Here is a 14,101-nt window from a genome sequence, read left to right as displayed (position 1 = left end):
AAAAAAACTTAATTAGTATGAGCACTTTTAGATCATAGATTGGTGGTATGTGTCTTATTTGCAGGACCTGAATTATGCTTTTACTTTATAATGTTTTATATTAGTTTTCATTTCACTATTACTACATAGATAATTTGATATGGATATATATTTGATGTTTTGAGCATTTTTATTGTGGGAACATGGTACTGTCACATAGCCTTCAAACTACCGAACAAAGAGAAATACAAATCATTTTATACTATTGATTTTAGAAAATCAATACTGTAGAATTTCTCAGCAAATACAATTTTCTTGCTTTACAGAAAATTTTCAGGGACAATTTCCCTGCCTAGTCAAGGGAAACAACGAAGCTTGTTGAAGGTCAGGGGGTTACAAACCAGTCTCCAGAAATTCTCTCAGTGTCATGCTTATACAGTAATTCCCTTTACCACTGGCCTAATACTAATAAATGTTTGTTCAGTCCGCTCATATTAGTAGAAGAAAGGACGAGCGGCTTTTTAAAAAGAAACAGATTTTGAAAATGTAAATGATTTTTTTTCTATGCATAACTTGAAATAGATTAATCAATTCTTGGAGTGAGGTTTCTGGTATCATGGCACCCTACTTGTTTTTTATTAGTTTGCAACTAAATCAGTATGAAGTTGCCCCCGAAGGTTCATGACTATTTTAGTGCCCACTCTCTCCCTGTGTCATCTTTTCTTTGGTCCCCAATGAATTCTCATACATAATGGCCTCTCGTAGGCAGGATCACATTGTTATATAATTATATACATTTAATGATTTTACATTAAACTATATTTCAACTTTCTAAACCAAACATTTTGTAAAATTTGGAATACAGGCTAGTCCCAGACAGTGAGTAAATGGTTAATTTGAAGTTTGCTTTTTTTCGAGAAGAGAATGCAGCATCTCAACTTCAAAACACAAATAACACAGGAATAGCGAGATGTAAATTAAAAATCATCCATATTAATTATCTCTGATCAATACAGCGTCTCAGTTTTAATCATCCCTTCTTACTAGAATTTAATATCTTTGATAACTTTAATTATACGTCTACACTCCATTAATTAAACTGACATTAACTTATGCAAACTGTATATAAATATTTCAATAGCATGTTTTACATTTCATTACTTCAGAACATCCGATTAACACCTTCTCTGTTGAACAATGCCCTTAACACCATAGATTTTGGTTTTTAAGGGAAACCATTTATCCCATTAGCCATAAAGTAGGTAATGCAATGTCAGTTTGTACTACCACTGCTTACCTTTTTTGACACAATGTAAACTGTACCCCACCATCACAGCACTAAAACAAATGCAAACAGTTACAGTTAAAGAGGTTCTCCGGGAATTAAGAAAATGAACACTTAAATATTACTTTATTATAAATATATTTTCAAATAGCTTTCATTAGTTATAATCACTTGTTTTGTCTAGGGGGCAATCATTAGGAAAAATAATATGTCCGCCATCCTATTAGTAGATACAAAACCTGTCCTAATCATACAGGAGGACAATATACTTCACAACACTGAGCTAAAAAGCTGCCTCGTCCTTCTCTCTACTCTACTTGTCATGAATTATGATCCTGAATATAGCTGGTAACTTTAGCTGAATCTCTGTGGGAAAGGGAATTTATGAGGAGACATGAAGTACAGAGAGGATGGACAGGACAGACTGTGGTAATGTGGGGCTGTGGTAATGGAGACTGCATACAAGTGCTGCTTTTCATCAGCCACCCCACCCTCCCCTCTTAATTTCTCCTCATGAACTCCATTTATATTGAGATTCAGCTGAAGATCTTATCAGCTGTATTTAGGGCCATAATCTCTGACAAGCAGAGCAGAGAAGAGGCTGGGGCAGCTCTTTGGCTCAGTGTTCTGAAGTAACTTGTCCTGTTGTGTGATTAGGATAGGTCTTGTGTGTATTAGTAGGACGGCAGTCATGTTTTTTTCTCCTAAGTGCTCCCAAGACAAAAAAGACTATTATAACTAATGAAAGATATTTGGGAATATATTTATAATAGTAATATTTAGGTATTTTCATTTTCTTAATTCTCCAATAAACCCCTTTAACGCCAAAAGAATATTAATATACAAAATTAAGGCAATTTATGTCAAGATTATAAATATGTTGATTATAAATAAGTGGATTATAACCAAAGGCACACTATTTCTCTGGTTCTCATTTTCCTCAAGTAATATCTTCCTGGTCAGTTCCTAATTGAAGTCTTATGTAGTGGAAATCATATATTGTATCACTGCTTTTAAAGACCTTTTTTAAGCCTTTAATTAAAAATATCTTGATGGAGCAAAAATGCTATTGCATTTATATTTTATTGATATTTTTCAGAGTCATGGAAACAGGAGCGACTATACTAAGGTAGGGGAGAAGGAATAAGTACTAAATATATCTTCTGAAACATGATATTACTATGATACTCACTGGGTGTGCACATAGGAGTTCTACTCATTAAATGCAGAATATGAGTTTTCTGCTAGACGATCACACAGAATGTACTGTTCTTGGATTGAAAAGTTCTAGTGTCACTTCTTTAGATGTTTATAGATAGATAGTCACAGGATCTCCACTAAATGGTTCCTTTATTGTCAAGTATAAGTCATTCCTCAATGTTTTTTTGTATAAGAAACCTCTCCTCCCTTAAAAATTATTAAAGGAGTTGGCCACCTTCTGGTTACTGTTGACCAATGTGTTTGTAGGATAATTATATGGTACTTACTAATATGGTAACTTTTTTAATGTTGTATATTTTTGAATATTTCATAAGTTATGTCCCTTTGTTTGCCAAGTCTGTTGTGCTGTCCACAGTATACCTCCATATGACCTCTCCTCCATTCAGATACACCACACTTGCACTGTTTAGGGTTTAGTGCAGTTGCAGTGTGTTTTAATGGGGGAGGCTGAATGGTTTGCATCAGCAGCCATTTTATGAACTGGACCTCTGTGTGGACAGCACAAAAGATGGGGAATAAGTTATAAAATATACAAAAAGGTGCAGAATAAAAAAAAGGGTATATTAGTAAGTGCCATATAGTCATCTTACAAAAATACATACGTCAATAGCAATGAGAAAGTGGACAATCCTGTTTTAATGTTTTCCAGTCCATCTCTATCATTTATACAGTTTGATTCTCTTTTTATGCCCCCTAAAATTGTGTTTAGTTTTGCTGCCGATACTTGGCATTGAATGATACTACTAAGCCTACTTGAGACCATCATGCCCCTATTTTTGGGGGAAAAACTACAGAGTCAATTGCCACATCGTTGCTAAGTTTAATCCATCTGAATGTATACAATTTACAACTTCTCTTTATCGTTTGTCATTAAAGGGGTTCTCTAGGAATGATTTGAAACGGCTGCCAGAAACCTGTCCTAGAATGTGAACAGAACTGGTTGTCTTCCACTTCAGAGCTACCTGTGGGGGTGAGGGGGACCTCACTACACCCTATGCTATGGAACTTCTGTATAATTGCATTGGGTAAGCGTTCATTTCAGGTTGCTAAGCCATGATGGCATATCATAGGCAGGATAACATCAATAACATCTATTGTAGAGCAGTGCAATGTGTAGTGAGGCCCTGCCACATCACCCCCTAGAAATACTGACAGTGCCCGTCACGACCTTTGTGGTCTGGCGAGCTGGTGGACTTGAGGCACAAATCACAACCGGTTTTGACAAGTACGGGTTTATTGAGAGACAACGCCATCACCCCCTAGGCAGCTTTGTAAGTGGAGGCAACCAGCCTGTTTAAGTAATGACAACTCCTGTTTCCGTTTACATAGGAGCTGATAATCATTTTTCTCACTGGTGACTTACTAGTTTGCCTTTTACTATCACTCTGACATTATTGCAGCTCTCCTCACATGTCCTGATGTATTCATGTTTGTACATAGCAGTCATTCTGATGAGGCTGAAGGAAGGAGGAAGAAAGCAGCAGCCTGAACCAATGATGAGACGGAAAATGTTCCTCAGACTATTTCACCCTTCCTATAGGTACTGTAGCTAAACTGTAGTCATAAATCATAGTCTGCCTATACATATATCATAGTAATGCAACTATAACTACTCAATGGAACTGATAAATCAATAGGGAAGTAAGTCATGAATCAAAATAGGTCACATTTTGGGGAAAAGGGTATATGTTTGGAATTTAACCCACATCAATATGCAGAATGTCATTGGAAATTATATTTTGATTGTATTGGAATTATTTTTTTTTGCTGTTGTGTAACTTCTAAATTTTGCACTTAAATGGTTTGAATTTGTTTTGTCTGTGATTTGTACTATTGTATATGGAGTAAATATTTCAGCAAAAACGAATACAAGCTAAGTTAGTTGATACATGATCTTATTACTGACAATCTGCTTTTTCCCCTCTTCATTGCCTGCACAGTTCTTACCCAGCTTTGAGACTGTCTAATCGTTAGTGATACATTGCCTTGAAGAGCATCTGTCAGCAGATTTGCACCTATGACACTGGCTGATCCATTACACGTGCACTTGGCAGCTGTAGGCATCTGTATTGGTCTCATGGTCATATGTGCCCGTATTGCTGATAAAAATTACGTTTTAATAGATGCAAATGAGCCTCTAGGAGCAACGTGTTGCTATTACTCCTGCACACTGCTTTCTCTGCAACTGCCACTCCCTCTGCACTCTGATTGACAGAGCTAGGTGTGATGACGTTTTCACTGCCTGGCCCTGTCAGCCAAAATGGAGAGGGTGGGGCAGTTGTACAGGGAGAAGAGTCTATAGGAGTAACAAAAATTCTCCAGTTGCTCCTAGAGGCTCATTTTCATTTATTAAAACTTTGTTTTTCTCAGCAATGCGGGAACATATGAATATGGGACCAACACAAATGCTTTCAGTTGCCAAGCGCACATGTAATGGATCAGCCAGTTTCATAGGTACAAATCTGACAGATGCTCTTTAATACTACAGCCTTCATATCAGGGCTTTCAATTGCAAGTAACTAGTCTATACCACATTAGTTAGGCAGATGCACCTTTTTTCCTAGATTTCAGTATTCTGTACCAGCACAGGAGCGGAATACTGGAATTGATGGAACTGACATGTGTCGGACACCGCCAGCATTGGCCATATCCCAATCTCTATAATGGAGTCTGTTAGGTTACGACGTGAGTACTGGTATTTTGCTGTTATTTTGCCGGATGAAATACTGGCAGCAGTTTTTTGCTCTTTTATGTTTGACAACATCTGTGAACCTCCGCCGCAGATGTGCACGGAACTTTAGTTCTTCAAAGCAAGTCCTTATTCAGCTAAGGACAGAGAATATTCAGAATAGATTGGTAGGATTGAATCCACGCTTTTTCTTATCTCAGATTTGACACAAGAAATAGGAGAATAACGAAAAAAACATTTCATGGCACATTTCATGGCAAATCATTGCATAGCAATTCCAGTTCTTGAACCCAGACCATGTTTATATTCACAGCAAACAACTACCAAGGGATCTTTCCTTTAGGTCACAGAACCCTGCAGTAGCATTGTCTTACTATAATGCTATGTATTGTTCAGAGAAGCATTGTATTTTCCTATGAGCATTCTTGAGTCAGGAAAGCCAAGATAAATAGGAAAGTTTCTTCTCATTTTTCTTATGCCTTTTTTATTTAATTATTAATAAAATGGACACAGACTATTCTTTATGTTTGCATCATGTAAGAACACCATTTATTTTCAAATGTAAAAAAGACAATTTTACAGGAAAATGTTTCTCCATTCTGCTAAAACTTATTGTGTATGCAAAATAACAATTGCAACATCGGCTGGTTTTATGATGCAGGGTTATGACCAGAGCTGGGAAGTCTCTAAAGAAGTTGACCCTGAGATGCTACCATGTAAATACTGTTGAAGCAGCAGAGCTCAGTTTATCGCTTTGACTTAAAAGGGTTTGTACGGGATTAGAAAAAAATGCTGGTTTTTTTTTCTTCCAAAAAAAGTGTCATACCTCTCCACGGGTTATTTATTTCGTTTTGTAGCTTAGTCCCATTAACCTTAATGTGGCGGACCTACTGTACAGTACCACATACAACCCATGGACAGGTATGGCACTGCTTCCGGAAATAAAAAAAAGGCACATTTTTGTAATTCTAGACAACTCCTTTAAAATATCACGCTTGTTATTCAGCATAACATGTGCTTTATCTACACTGTGTTGATAAAGTCAGCTCTGCTACAACTGTGATAAAGGAGAAAACAACTGTTTATTACACAGAATTATGCCTTTAAAATTATTACTCTAAAGCAGGCATGCTCAACCTTGCGGCCCTCCAGCTGTTGCAAAACTACAACTCCCAGCATGCCCGAACAGCCTACAGCTATCAGCCTACAGCAGGGCATTGTGGGAGTTGTAGTTTTACAACAACGGGAGGGCTGCAGGTTGAGCATGCCTGTTCTAAATTAATCTACTTGTTAAGTCAGATTGACAGTTACAGAACCAACATATAATCTTATACAGTCTAGGAAATGCAAGTTATAAAACCAATTTACTGTTCAGAATGATATATAAACAGTGTTACCACCCCTCCACAAAAAAAGTGAAAAGATAAAGGGAGCATAGCACTCTTGCCCACATGACCCCAAGGATCAGGGCCAAAAGCTACAGGCTTAGTGTAAATCCATAGCAAATGTCTACACTTGATTTTTTTTTGAATTAAAAAAAAATAAAATACATTTTTGAGCATTTTATAGGTGAGGATTCAAAATAGCCCATAATAACCCTGAGTCTCCTGGTCAGACTCTTAAGCGTTCCCAGGTAGGGTCATAACAGAATGAGTTACTTGTGTTATCAAAGGCAAGTCAACAAATATTGGACAAACATTCCTGTCAGAGGTTGTCTTAAAATCTGATTGCAACTGAGGTAGAGTCAATTAACAACAGGACTGTGTACTAATCCATGGTCAGAAACATAAACCGAAATGAGACTTTCAGTAGACTACAGGAAAGCAGTTCTTACATATGTAAAGAATTTACTAGATGTTATCAATAATGCTTATATGGATTAAATGCAACACTAGAAAAATCACATTATATACATTCCAATTTCTAAAGTCTATGTACATTGCTACTCATAGTAAGGTCAAGTTACTTATGCTCTCGCTAGCTACTATTGCATTATTATTGAAACAACAAATGCATTTTCATAATCAATAGTCATGTATAGTTTCACTGGAATCACAAATAAAGAAATTATTTGGAATCTGCCAAGACATGATATTAAATTACAAATCTAATATGTTACCTGGGGAACATTCCAGTAATAACTTTAAAAATACATTTCGGACCTTGAGCTATTTATTTTATAAAATAGGGCCAGTGGGTTGAGTTTTATTCTTCTGATACAAAGCTCCCAATTCCCTACATAAAGTTAAAATTGAGACTGTTTTCAGTCACCACTAGAGGGAGCTGAGTAGCTCAGTATAGGCTGTTTATACATTGAACTAATAAAAGCATGCAGTAAGCTCCTCAGATCCCACTGATGATCAGCCTGGAGGCACCCAGGATTATCAATGAGATTTCTAAAGATCCAATAGCTTAAAAGATGGACATTCACTTTAAAGGGGTTAAGAGGGGAGATTTTTTGTTTATTACATCCAAAAAGGGTTAAAATTGTGATTTTTGTGAGCAGGCATCCCAAGCCATTTCCTATGTTTTGAGTTGGGACCAGTTTGTGAGGCGACCAGAGCAGTGTCAGAATAGCCTTGGCAGAAGTCAGTGAGGTCAGTAATAATTGAATATTGTTTTTAACCTTTCTGGCTCTTTTTTTTTTAAAAAGAGTCTGTCACAAGGAGATTCACTATGAGATCAGGCACAATGCCTTGTAGGACTATATCATCTGAATACAATTATTCCTTTCACTTAGTGATTCACTGTTTCATTTTGGAGAAATAGTAATTTTAATCAACATACAAAAGCAAAAGGGTTTATCTCCCCAAAAATATTCTACAGTTTTCAAACCAGCCCCTGGATCTGAATAGTTTTGCAATTGCATATAATTAAGTTATTCAATAAAATGTATCTATGGTATATAGCACCACCTGCTGTTTGTTTATTTCCTATTTCTCTGTCTGGCTTACTGAGAAGGCTGCGCATGCTTAGTTTCATCCTTCAGCTGCTTCCTGAGCTGTGATAGGTAGAGCACTCTAGTAGAAAAGACACACCTCCTGAGCTGTGATAGGGAGAGAGCTCCAGTAAAAAAGACACGCCTCCTGAACTGTGATAGGGAGAGAGTTCCAGTAGAAAAGACACGCCTCCTGAACTGCCAGCTTGATATAAATCTAGCAGAACAATGAATGGGGAGATCTCTGAATTCATGTGAGGTACAGGGCTGGTTCTAGCTTTGTTAGAAAGAGATAGTCCTGTACTATAAGATGTTTGATTATAATTTTTTACATTAGTTATGGAGTAATCCTTTTAAGTGCAACAAGGATGGTCCAAACAACTCTGTGCACCCTTGCAATTCTTGATTCCTTTGCCGGACACCTCAATTTCCTTCTTGACTGACCAGGACCAGGTTACTGCATAGTCATCTCGCTTGGCCATGTCCACAATGGAGCACCAGTTAACTAAGTGAAACATATAATTGCATTCAGCTGAGCTAGCCCTACATTACATTGTGCCTGGTTTAACAATGAATCTTCTGGTGACAGACTCCCTTTAAAAAAAAATCCTGAAAACCCCTTTAAAGGCCAAGGAGAACTGAAAATTTCCTATGGTTATCCTGCAGCTTAATCAGCAAAACTAAGTTTCTGTTCACTACTGCATCAACATTTCCATTTTTCTGTTCCATCATAAGATAAGTAAAATAAAATGATGGCAGTGATGGATCTGTCACTTGACAGACACCAATGGCACCTGATGGATTCCAAAGAATACAATGGGGCTCATCAAGTTTCCATCATATTTACTTTTTAATGAAATCTGTGAGGTAGGACTTTAACAAAGTCTCCAATCAGATATACATACCCTATAGGTAATATACTCGGGGCTGACAGGTCTGCATTGGGTTAACTGATTTTAGCCAGCAATTATCAGTCATATAAAGTGACTTTGTTTACAACATGATGCCACTGAATTGCTATTTAGGCAATTTCCCAATATTTTCTAAGGGGCTCTGAGATGGAGACTGACATTAAGCATATCATACAACGACCTACTAGCTACCTGGTATTCTATTATCTTCACAACTTTAGTTCTTTAAACATTAAATCCTAACAGATTCCAAAAATGTATGAAATGAGGTATTATTGGCTAGTAAGTAAGTGAGAAACATTCTACTGCCGACTGGGCAATCCTGGCACTTCACCTACGGTACCTGACATGATAACTACTTGGCTGAACAGAAAGAGAAAGGGCACATTTTTCTATCTTCATGTTAACGCTAATTTGTCTCCGATACACAAGAGTACAGCATATAGCACTACACAAAGACACAATACTACTGAAAAGCAACAGTATAATGTAGAATAGAAAGGCATCGCTACCAATTAGAGGAGAGGTAGGTAACTATGGGTGCTATAGCTGACAACATTTTCCATCCAGCTTTGCAGAATACATTTTCATTGTCCAACATAATAAGGCAGTCATTGTCAGTTTATTAGTAATAATGTTACTATGGTAATACTAGATTTAGCTACAAAGCACAATAGATATATCTTGGCATGTGTGCATTGAGACGAGAATATGCTACAGAACAAAATGCCCCTGTTTGCATGCCATATCATAGCTGCCTCTAAGTGAAGTTAATGTAGATATAATTATACAAAGGATTATTAATCGCCCTAGCTATTCAGTACAGATGTATTCTGTAGTAAATAATCAGTTTTACAAGCTAATTTAACTTTATAGACTATAAATCAACTACCGAAGTTTAACATTCACTTGCAATTTGTCTCTTGTAATAGAATCACATTTAACACGATTAAGTATTAATCAAGCAAATCTATAGAGACTGTAAACTGAGTTTTACCTGCACAGCTACCTTCCTTTTCTTCAAAGCCAGCACTACATGTACATTTTCCAATAGGGACCAGCCATTCCCCCTCTGCACTGCAATGCATCCTGGGTGGGTTATCCAAGTCTACTTCAGAGTTATTCACGCAAGTCCCCCTAACTTCCACTAGAGTCGAGAAGGCAGCCTCTGCCACCGTGTCCGGAAAGATCGCAAGGTTCTGCACTGTGGACAGGCACTTTTTATAATAGACACGCACAGAGACTAGGGCAACACAGGCCCCTACATCCTGAAATCCCAAATGGAAGCCTCTTTTGTTAAGATGTCCAATCTCTCTGACTTCTGTGTTCAACTTCATTTTGCGTTCTCCAAGATCTCCTTGGGTGAAGCTCTCATCAGCTGCTATGGTATCAATTTTATTGTACTTGCTCTCCTTAATGTTTTTGCCCAGATCATAATCAGATTCAATGTAGTAAAGATTAAATGTCTCCTTGCATGTCCCCACTACTCCAGGGATGCTGTTACAGTCCCTCAAAGTGAACTTCAGCTCAATAAAGATCCTTTGTCCATTACGTCTTAAGATCCAGCCGGTCTGCAGCCAGTTGTTCTGACTGGGCTCCATTACGTTACATACTTGATAAGTACGAATTGGTTTGTAATTCTCATCGACACCACTAATTTCTTCCCACTAGGGTAAAAATAATAGAGTAAGATAATGTGTTAATTGCATTTTTATCCATTTCCATTTTTGTACAGAATAACCTTTTATATAAATGATACATTAGAATAGGTTTACAATAGATTCTGAGTGTTGTTAGAATTATCATCTAACTGCACTACATCTTAGTGAAATCATTTACAGTACATCATCCGTTAACAGTATGACTCATAAGGTCATTATCGGAAGCATAAATTATGAGCTAGTGTTTCAAGGATTAGCATTTCATTTAGAACTGTGTAAGGCCAAGCCTTCATTTCTGCTTAAATCACCAGTAAAGCAAAGATTGCATGACAAATACCCTAACATTTTACTCGTTTAATGGAAAAGACTCAAACTCACAAAATAAATAAAATAGTTCAGTGACCAAGCAGGATTTCTTGATGTCTGAAGATCTGCTCCTCTGTATTAAACTATTTACCATAACTGTCATAGTAAATATCAATGTGCCCTGTGATTACTATAGTTCTTTTTAAAATAAAGACATTTTTAGTTTTCAATTTGAAAAGATTTTTGGTGGTATCAGCCAACCTTTTACTATTCATAGGGGCATAAGGCTCCTCAGACTCTCCCTATGGGAGAAAAAGGTGAGCCATTTTGGATTTCAACATGCCTGATCTTTTTATTTCTGTGGAATTAAGCCACGTGTCAGAGGAGTCTAGCAGCAGTTTTCTACCCTCTCAAATTCACAGCAAATATATGTTTGCCCAAGGGTATGTTGCAATTTAGAGAGAGAGCCATAAGCTATCCAGGGGCAACTTTGTAATTTCTGGGACCACTAGCAAAGTTATCATCTTCAACCTCAGGTGCATAGCAGTTTTGCCCTGTTGAACCTCAAATCTCTGACCATGTTGCACTGCTAAGCTCTGCCCCCACTGGCCAACTAAGCCCTACTTAGGGACACGTAAAATCTGGACACTTCTGCTAATGCTCTACAGCTTATAAGGCTCTCTCTTCCCCAGCTGAACTGACTGCACAGGAGGTAAGTACTACCCTGTCTATGGGTTGTGGCCACCATGAGGACCCCTGGGCTGCAAAACATTTGTTTGGCTTGGGAGATTGCAACATTCCCCCTGAGGAATCTCATATTTATTACATGCTTAATGCCCTTTCCATGTCACGTTTATGATCTCTATTAAGTATAAATGATGGGACTTTTATACTGAACAGATGCTTTTGATGGCTGGCATACAGTAGCATCCATCCCCCATTTGTCCCATTGTAAAAATTAAAAAAAGATACATTTTCCATATTTTAACTGTATACCATTGAATAGGATAGCCTGGTCTACTACACTATTGCATCCTTATCTTTTGTGGTATACTGAGGTATACAGATCAGACAGCGGCCAGAGAGGTTTCCTTCATCTGGCCAATATGGCTAATGCAACACTGCTCTCCCAGCACACTTGCTATCGGTACACTACAATGAGGTGAATTTAGCCTTAATGGTGTTGTCTCATGACATGCAACCTCTTTTATATGGTTGCTGTTTATTAAAGCTTCTGATAACCTTAGCAGTATATTTTGCTAAGGAATTCTGCAGTGAGCCAGATATTTTCCCAGCAGCATAATAGTAATATATGGTGGACATCAGGGGCAGGCCAGGTACTTAAAGTGGCCCTGTAAAAAACTTAAAATGGTCCTAATGTTCTAGGTGGGTCCAAATTGACAGAAGTAAAAAAAAAAAAAAAAGTAGATGGCAATATAAGTTGTCAGAGTCATCAATACCATCCCACAGAATTAAATGCCACAGAATACCTCCCCAGAAGCTTGTCCCTCTGTTGTGACCATCAATAACTGCCACATTGGGGACTTAATAGGAGAGATTTGGGCCACAGCACCAAGCCATCCCTACTTTTACATGATGCCTGGACCTCCTCTAATAATGACCCCTTTAGTTCCCTCTGTAATATGTACCTAGCCAGAGGCATCGAGATGGGCTCAGGTGGCCCTGGTGGACATTTAGATGTATAGGCTGCTCTCCGTCCTGTGTCATAGATGGAGTTCCTAGCAGGGGTCCTAATTTGGCATATGTGCAGTGGTCTTCTACATTACACAATTATTCAATAAATTAAGGTATTATTGACTGGTAAAAATATTGTATAATCTTTGTAGAAATCTTATATTATTTAAAGCTCGCACACCTACAATTCCTAAATAGCCACGACTATAAGCAAACATATTTTCCATGATAAAATACTATCTTTCATTGATACTGATCTTGTCCATATCCAGTTTCCTATAAAAATGTTCTCTCTAGAGAATGTCTTCTACTGAACTTTATGTATACCCTGAGGGCATCTCAAAGTATTTGTCATAACCTTCTGTCTGCTTAGACTATAAAAAGAAGCTTATCCTGAGAGGAAGAGATTCAAGAGCAGCTCTGGTTCACCCAGGTTAATGGTGACATGTACAAGCAGAGCTACAAGCTTTGTTTGAGCTTGGTGCAACCAGAAAATTTAATTCTACACATTTTGATATAGACATGGGCATTTTATGATATTAGCACCTTTAAACACACTACATTTAGGTATCCTATAAAACATGATACCCTTGTATATAAAGCTAAACACAAAATATCTGGAAAAAAACATAAAAGTAGAATGTAATAAAATTATAAATCTGTTATAAAAACTGTACGCAGTGCTGAATACTGTGGAATGACTTTAGTCCAGCAAATCATGGTCCAAAAAGAACCTATTGATCTAGTGCCCACAAAAATAGTATCAAGTACCAGATGTCCCGTGGAAAAATGTGACACAGTCTCTATAAGAAATCTTACATGTTTTTCCAGTCTTGTTACTCGTATCACATAACTTAGTCAATTTTTAATCAGACAAGCATCATGGGTTTACTTTGACTTTAGCTTTACTACACTGACTACAGATATGGCATGATAGCTCTCAGGAAAAAAAGCTAAAATTTCAAATAGATCTAGATAGAAACGGTACCATTCCAAGTAAATGGGGCTGAGCTGCAATACTATAATCATCCCATGGATGGCACTGTTTCAGAGGCAATGTAAATCTCTTATATAGTCCTCTTAATACATTTAAGTGAAATAATGGTTAATTTACCAAATTACCAAACCTCGCTAATATCTTTGTGAAAAGGTATACTGTCAGCTCTAGTTTTGATGGTACACTTAAGGGCAATTTTACTCAAACTCATTCAGTGTTGGGAATAAACTCCATGTGGCAGCTCTATTTCCTAGACTGAACATGGCTCCTGTGACATGTACTCACAGCATTATAATGATTTATAATGTTGTGTGTTCCTACTAGTGTTGAGCACGAATATTCTAATAGCAATTTTTTATTGCAAATATCGCCACTTTGAGAATTTGCAAATATTTAGAATATAGTGCTATGTATTCGTT

General features: G+C 37.3%; 1 protein-coding gene across 2 annotated transcripts in view; it reads right to left on the bottom strand.

Moving 5' to 3' along the window:
* The window catches only part of EPHA10 (EPH receptor A10), a 682,002-nt gene extending 671,363 nt beyond the window's left edge, over positions 1–10,639 (bottom strand). For both annotated transcript variants that reach the window (XM_044284653.1, XM_044284654.1), the window contains exon 1: positions 10,021–10,639. In XM_044284653.1, coding sequence (XP_044140588.1) covers positions 10,021–10,624 — 604 coding nt within the window. In that variant the 5' untranslated portion in view covers positions 10,625–10,639. The remainder of the gene's footprint in view (positions 1–10,020) is intronic.
* Between the last annotated feature and the right edge of the window lie 3,462 nt (positions 10,640–14,101).

Source organism: Bufo gargarizans, chromosome 3 (genome assembly GCF_014858855.1).
Source record: "Bufo gargarizans isolate SCDJY-AF-19 chromosome 3, ASM1485885v1, whole genome shotgun sequence".
Taxonomy (NCBI): domain Eukaryota; kingdom Metazoa; phylum Chordata; class Amphibia; order Anura; family Bufonidae; genus Bufo; species Bufo gargarizans.
This window is presented reverse-complemented; position numbering and strand designations above follow the sequence as displayed.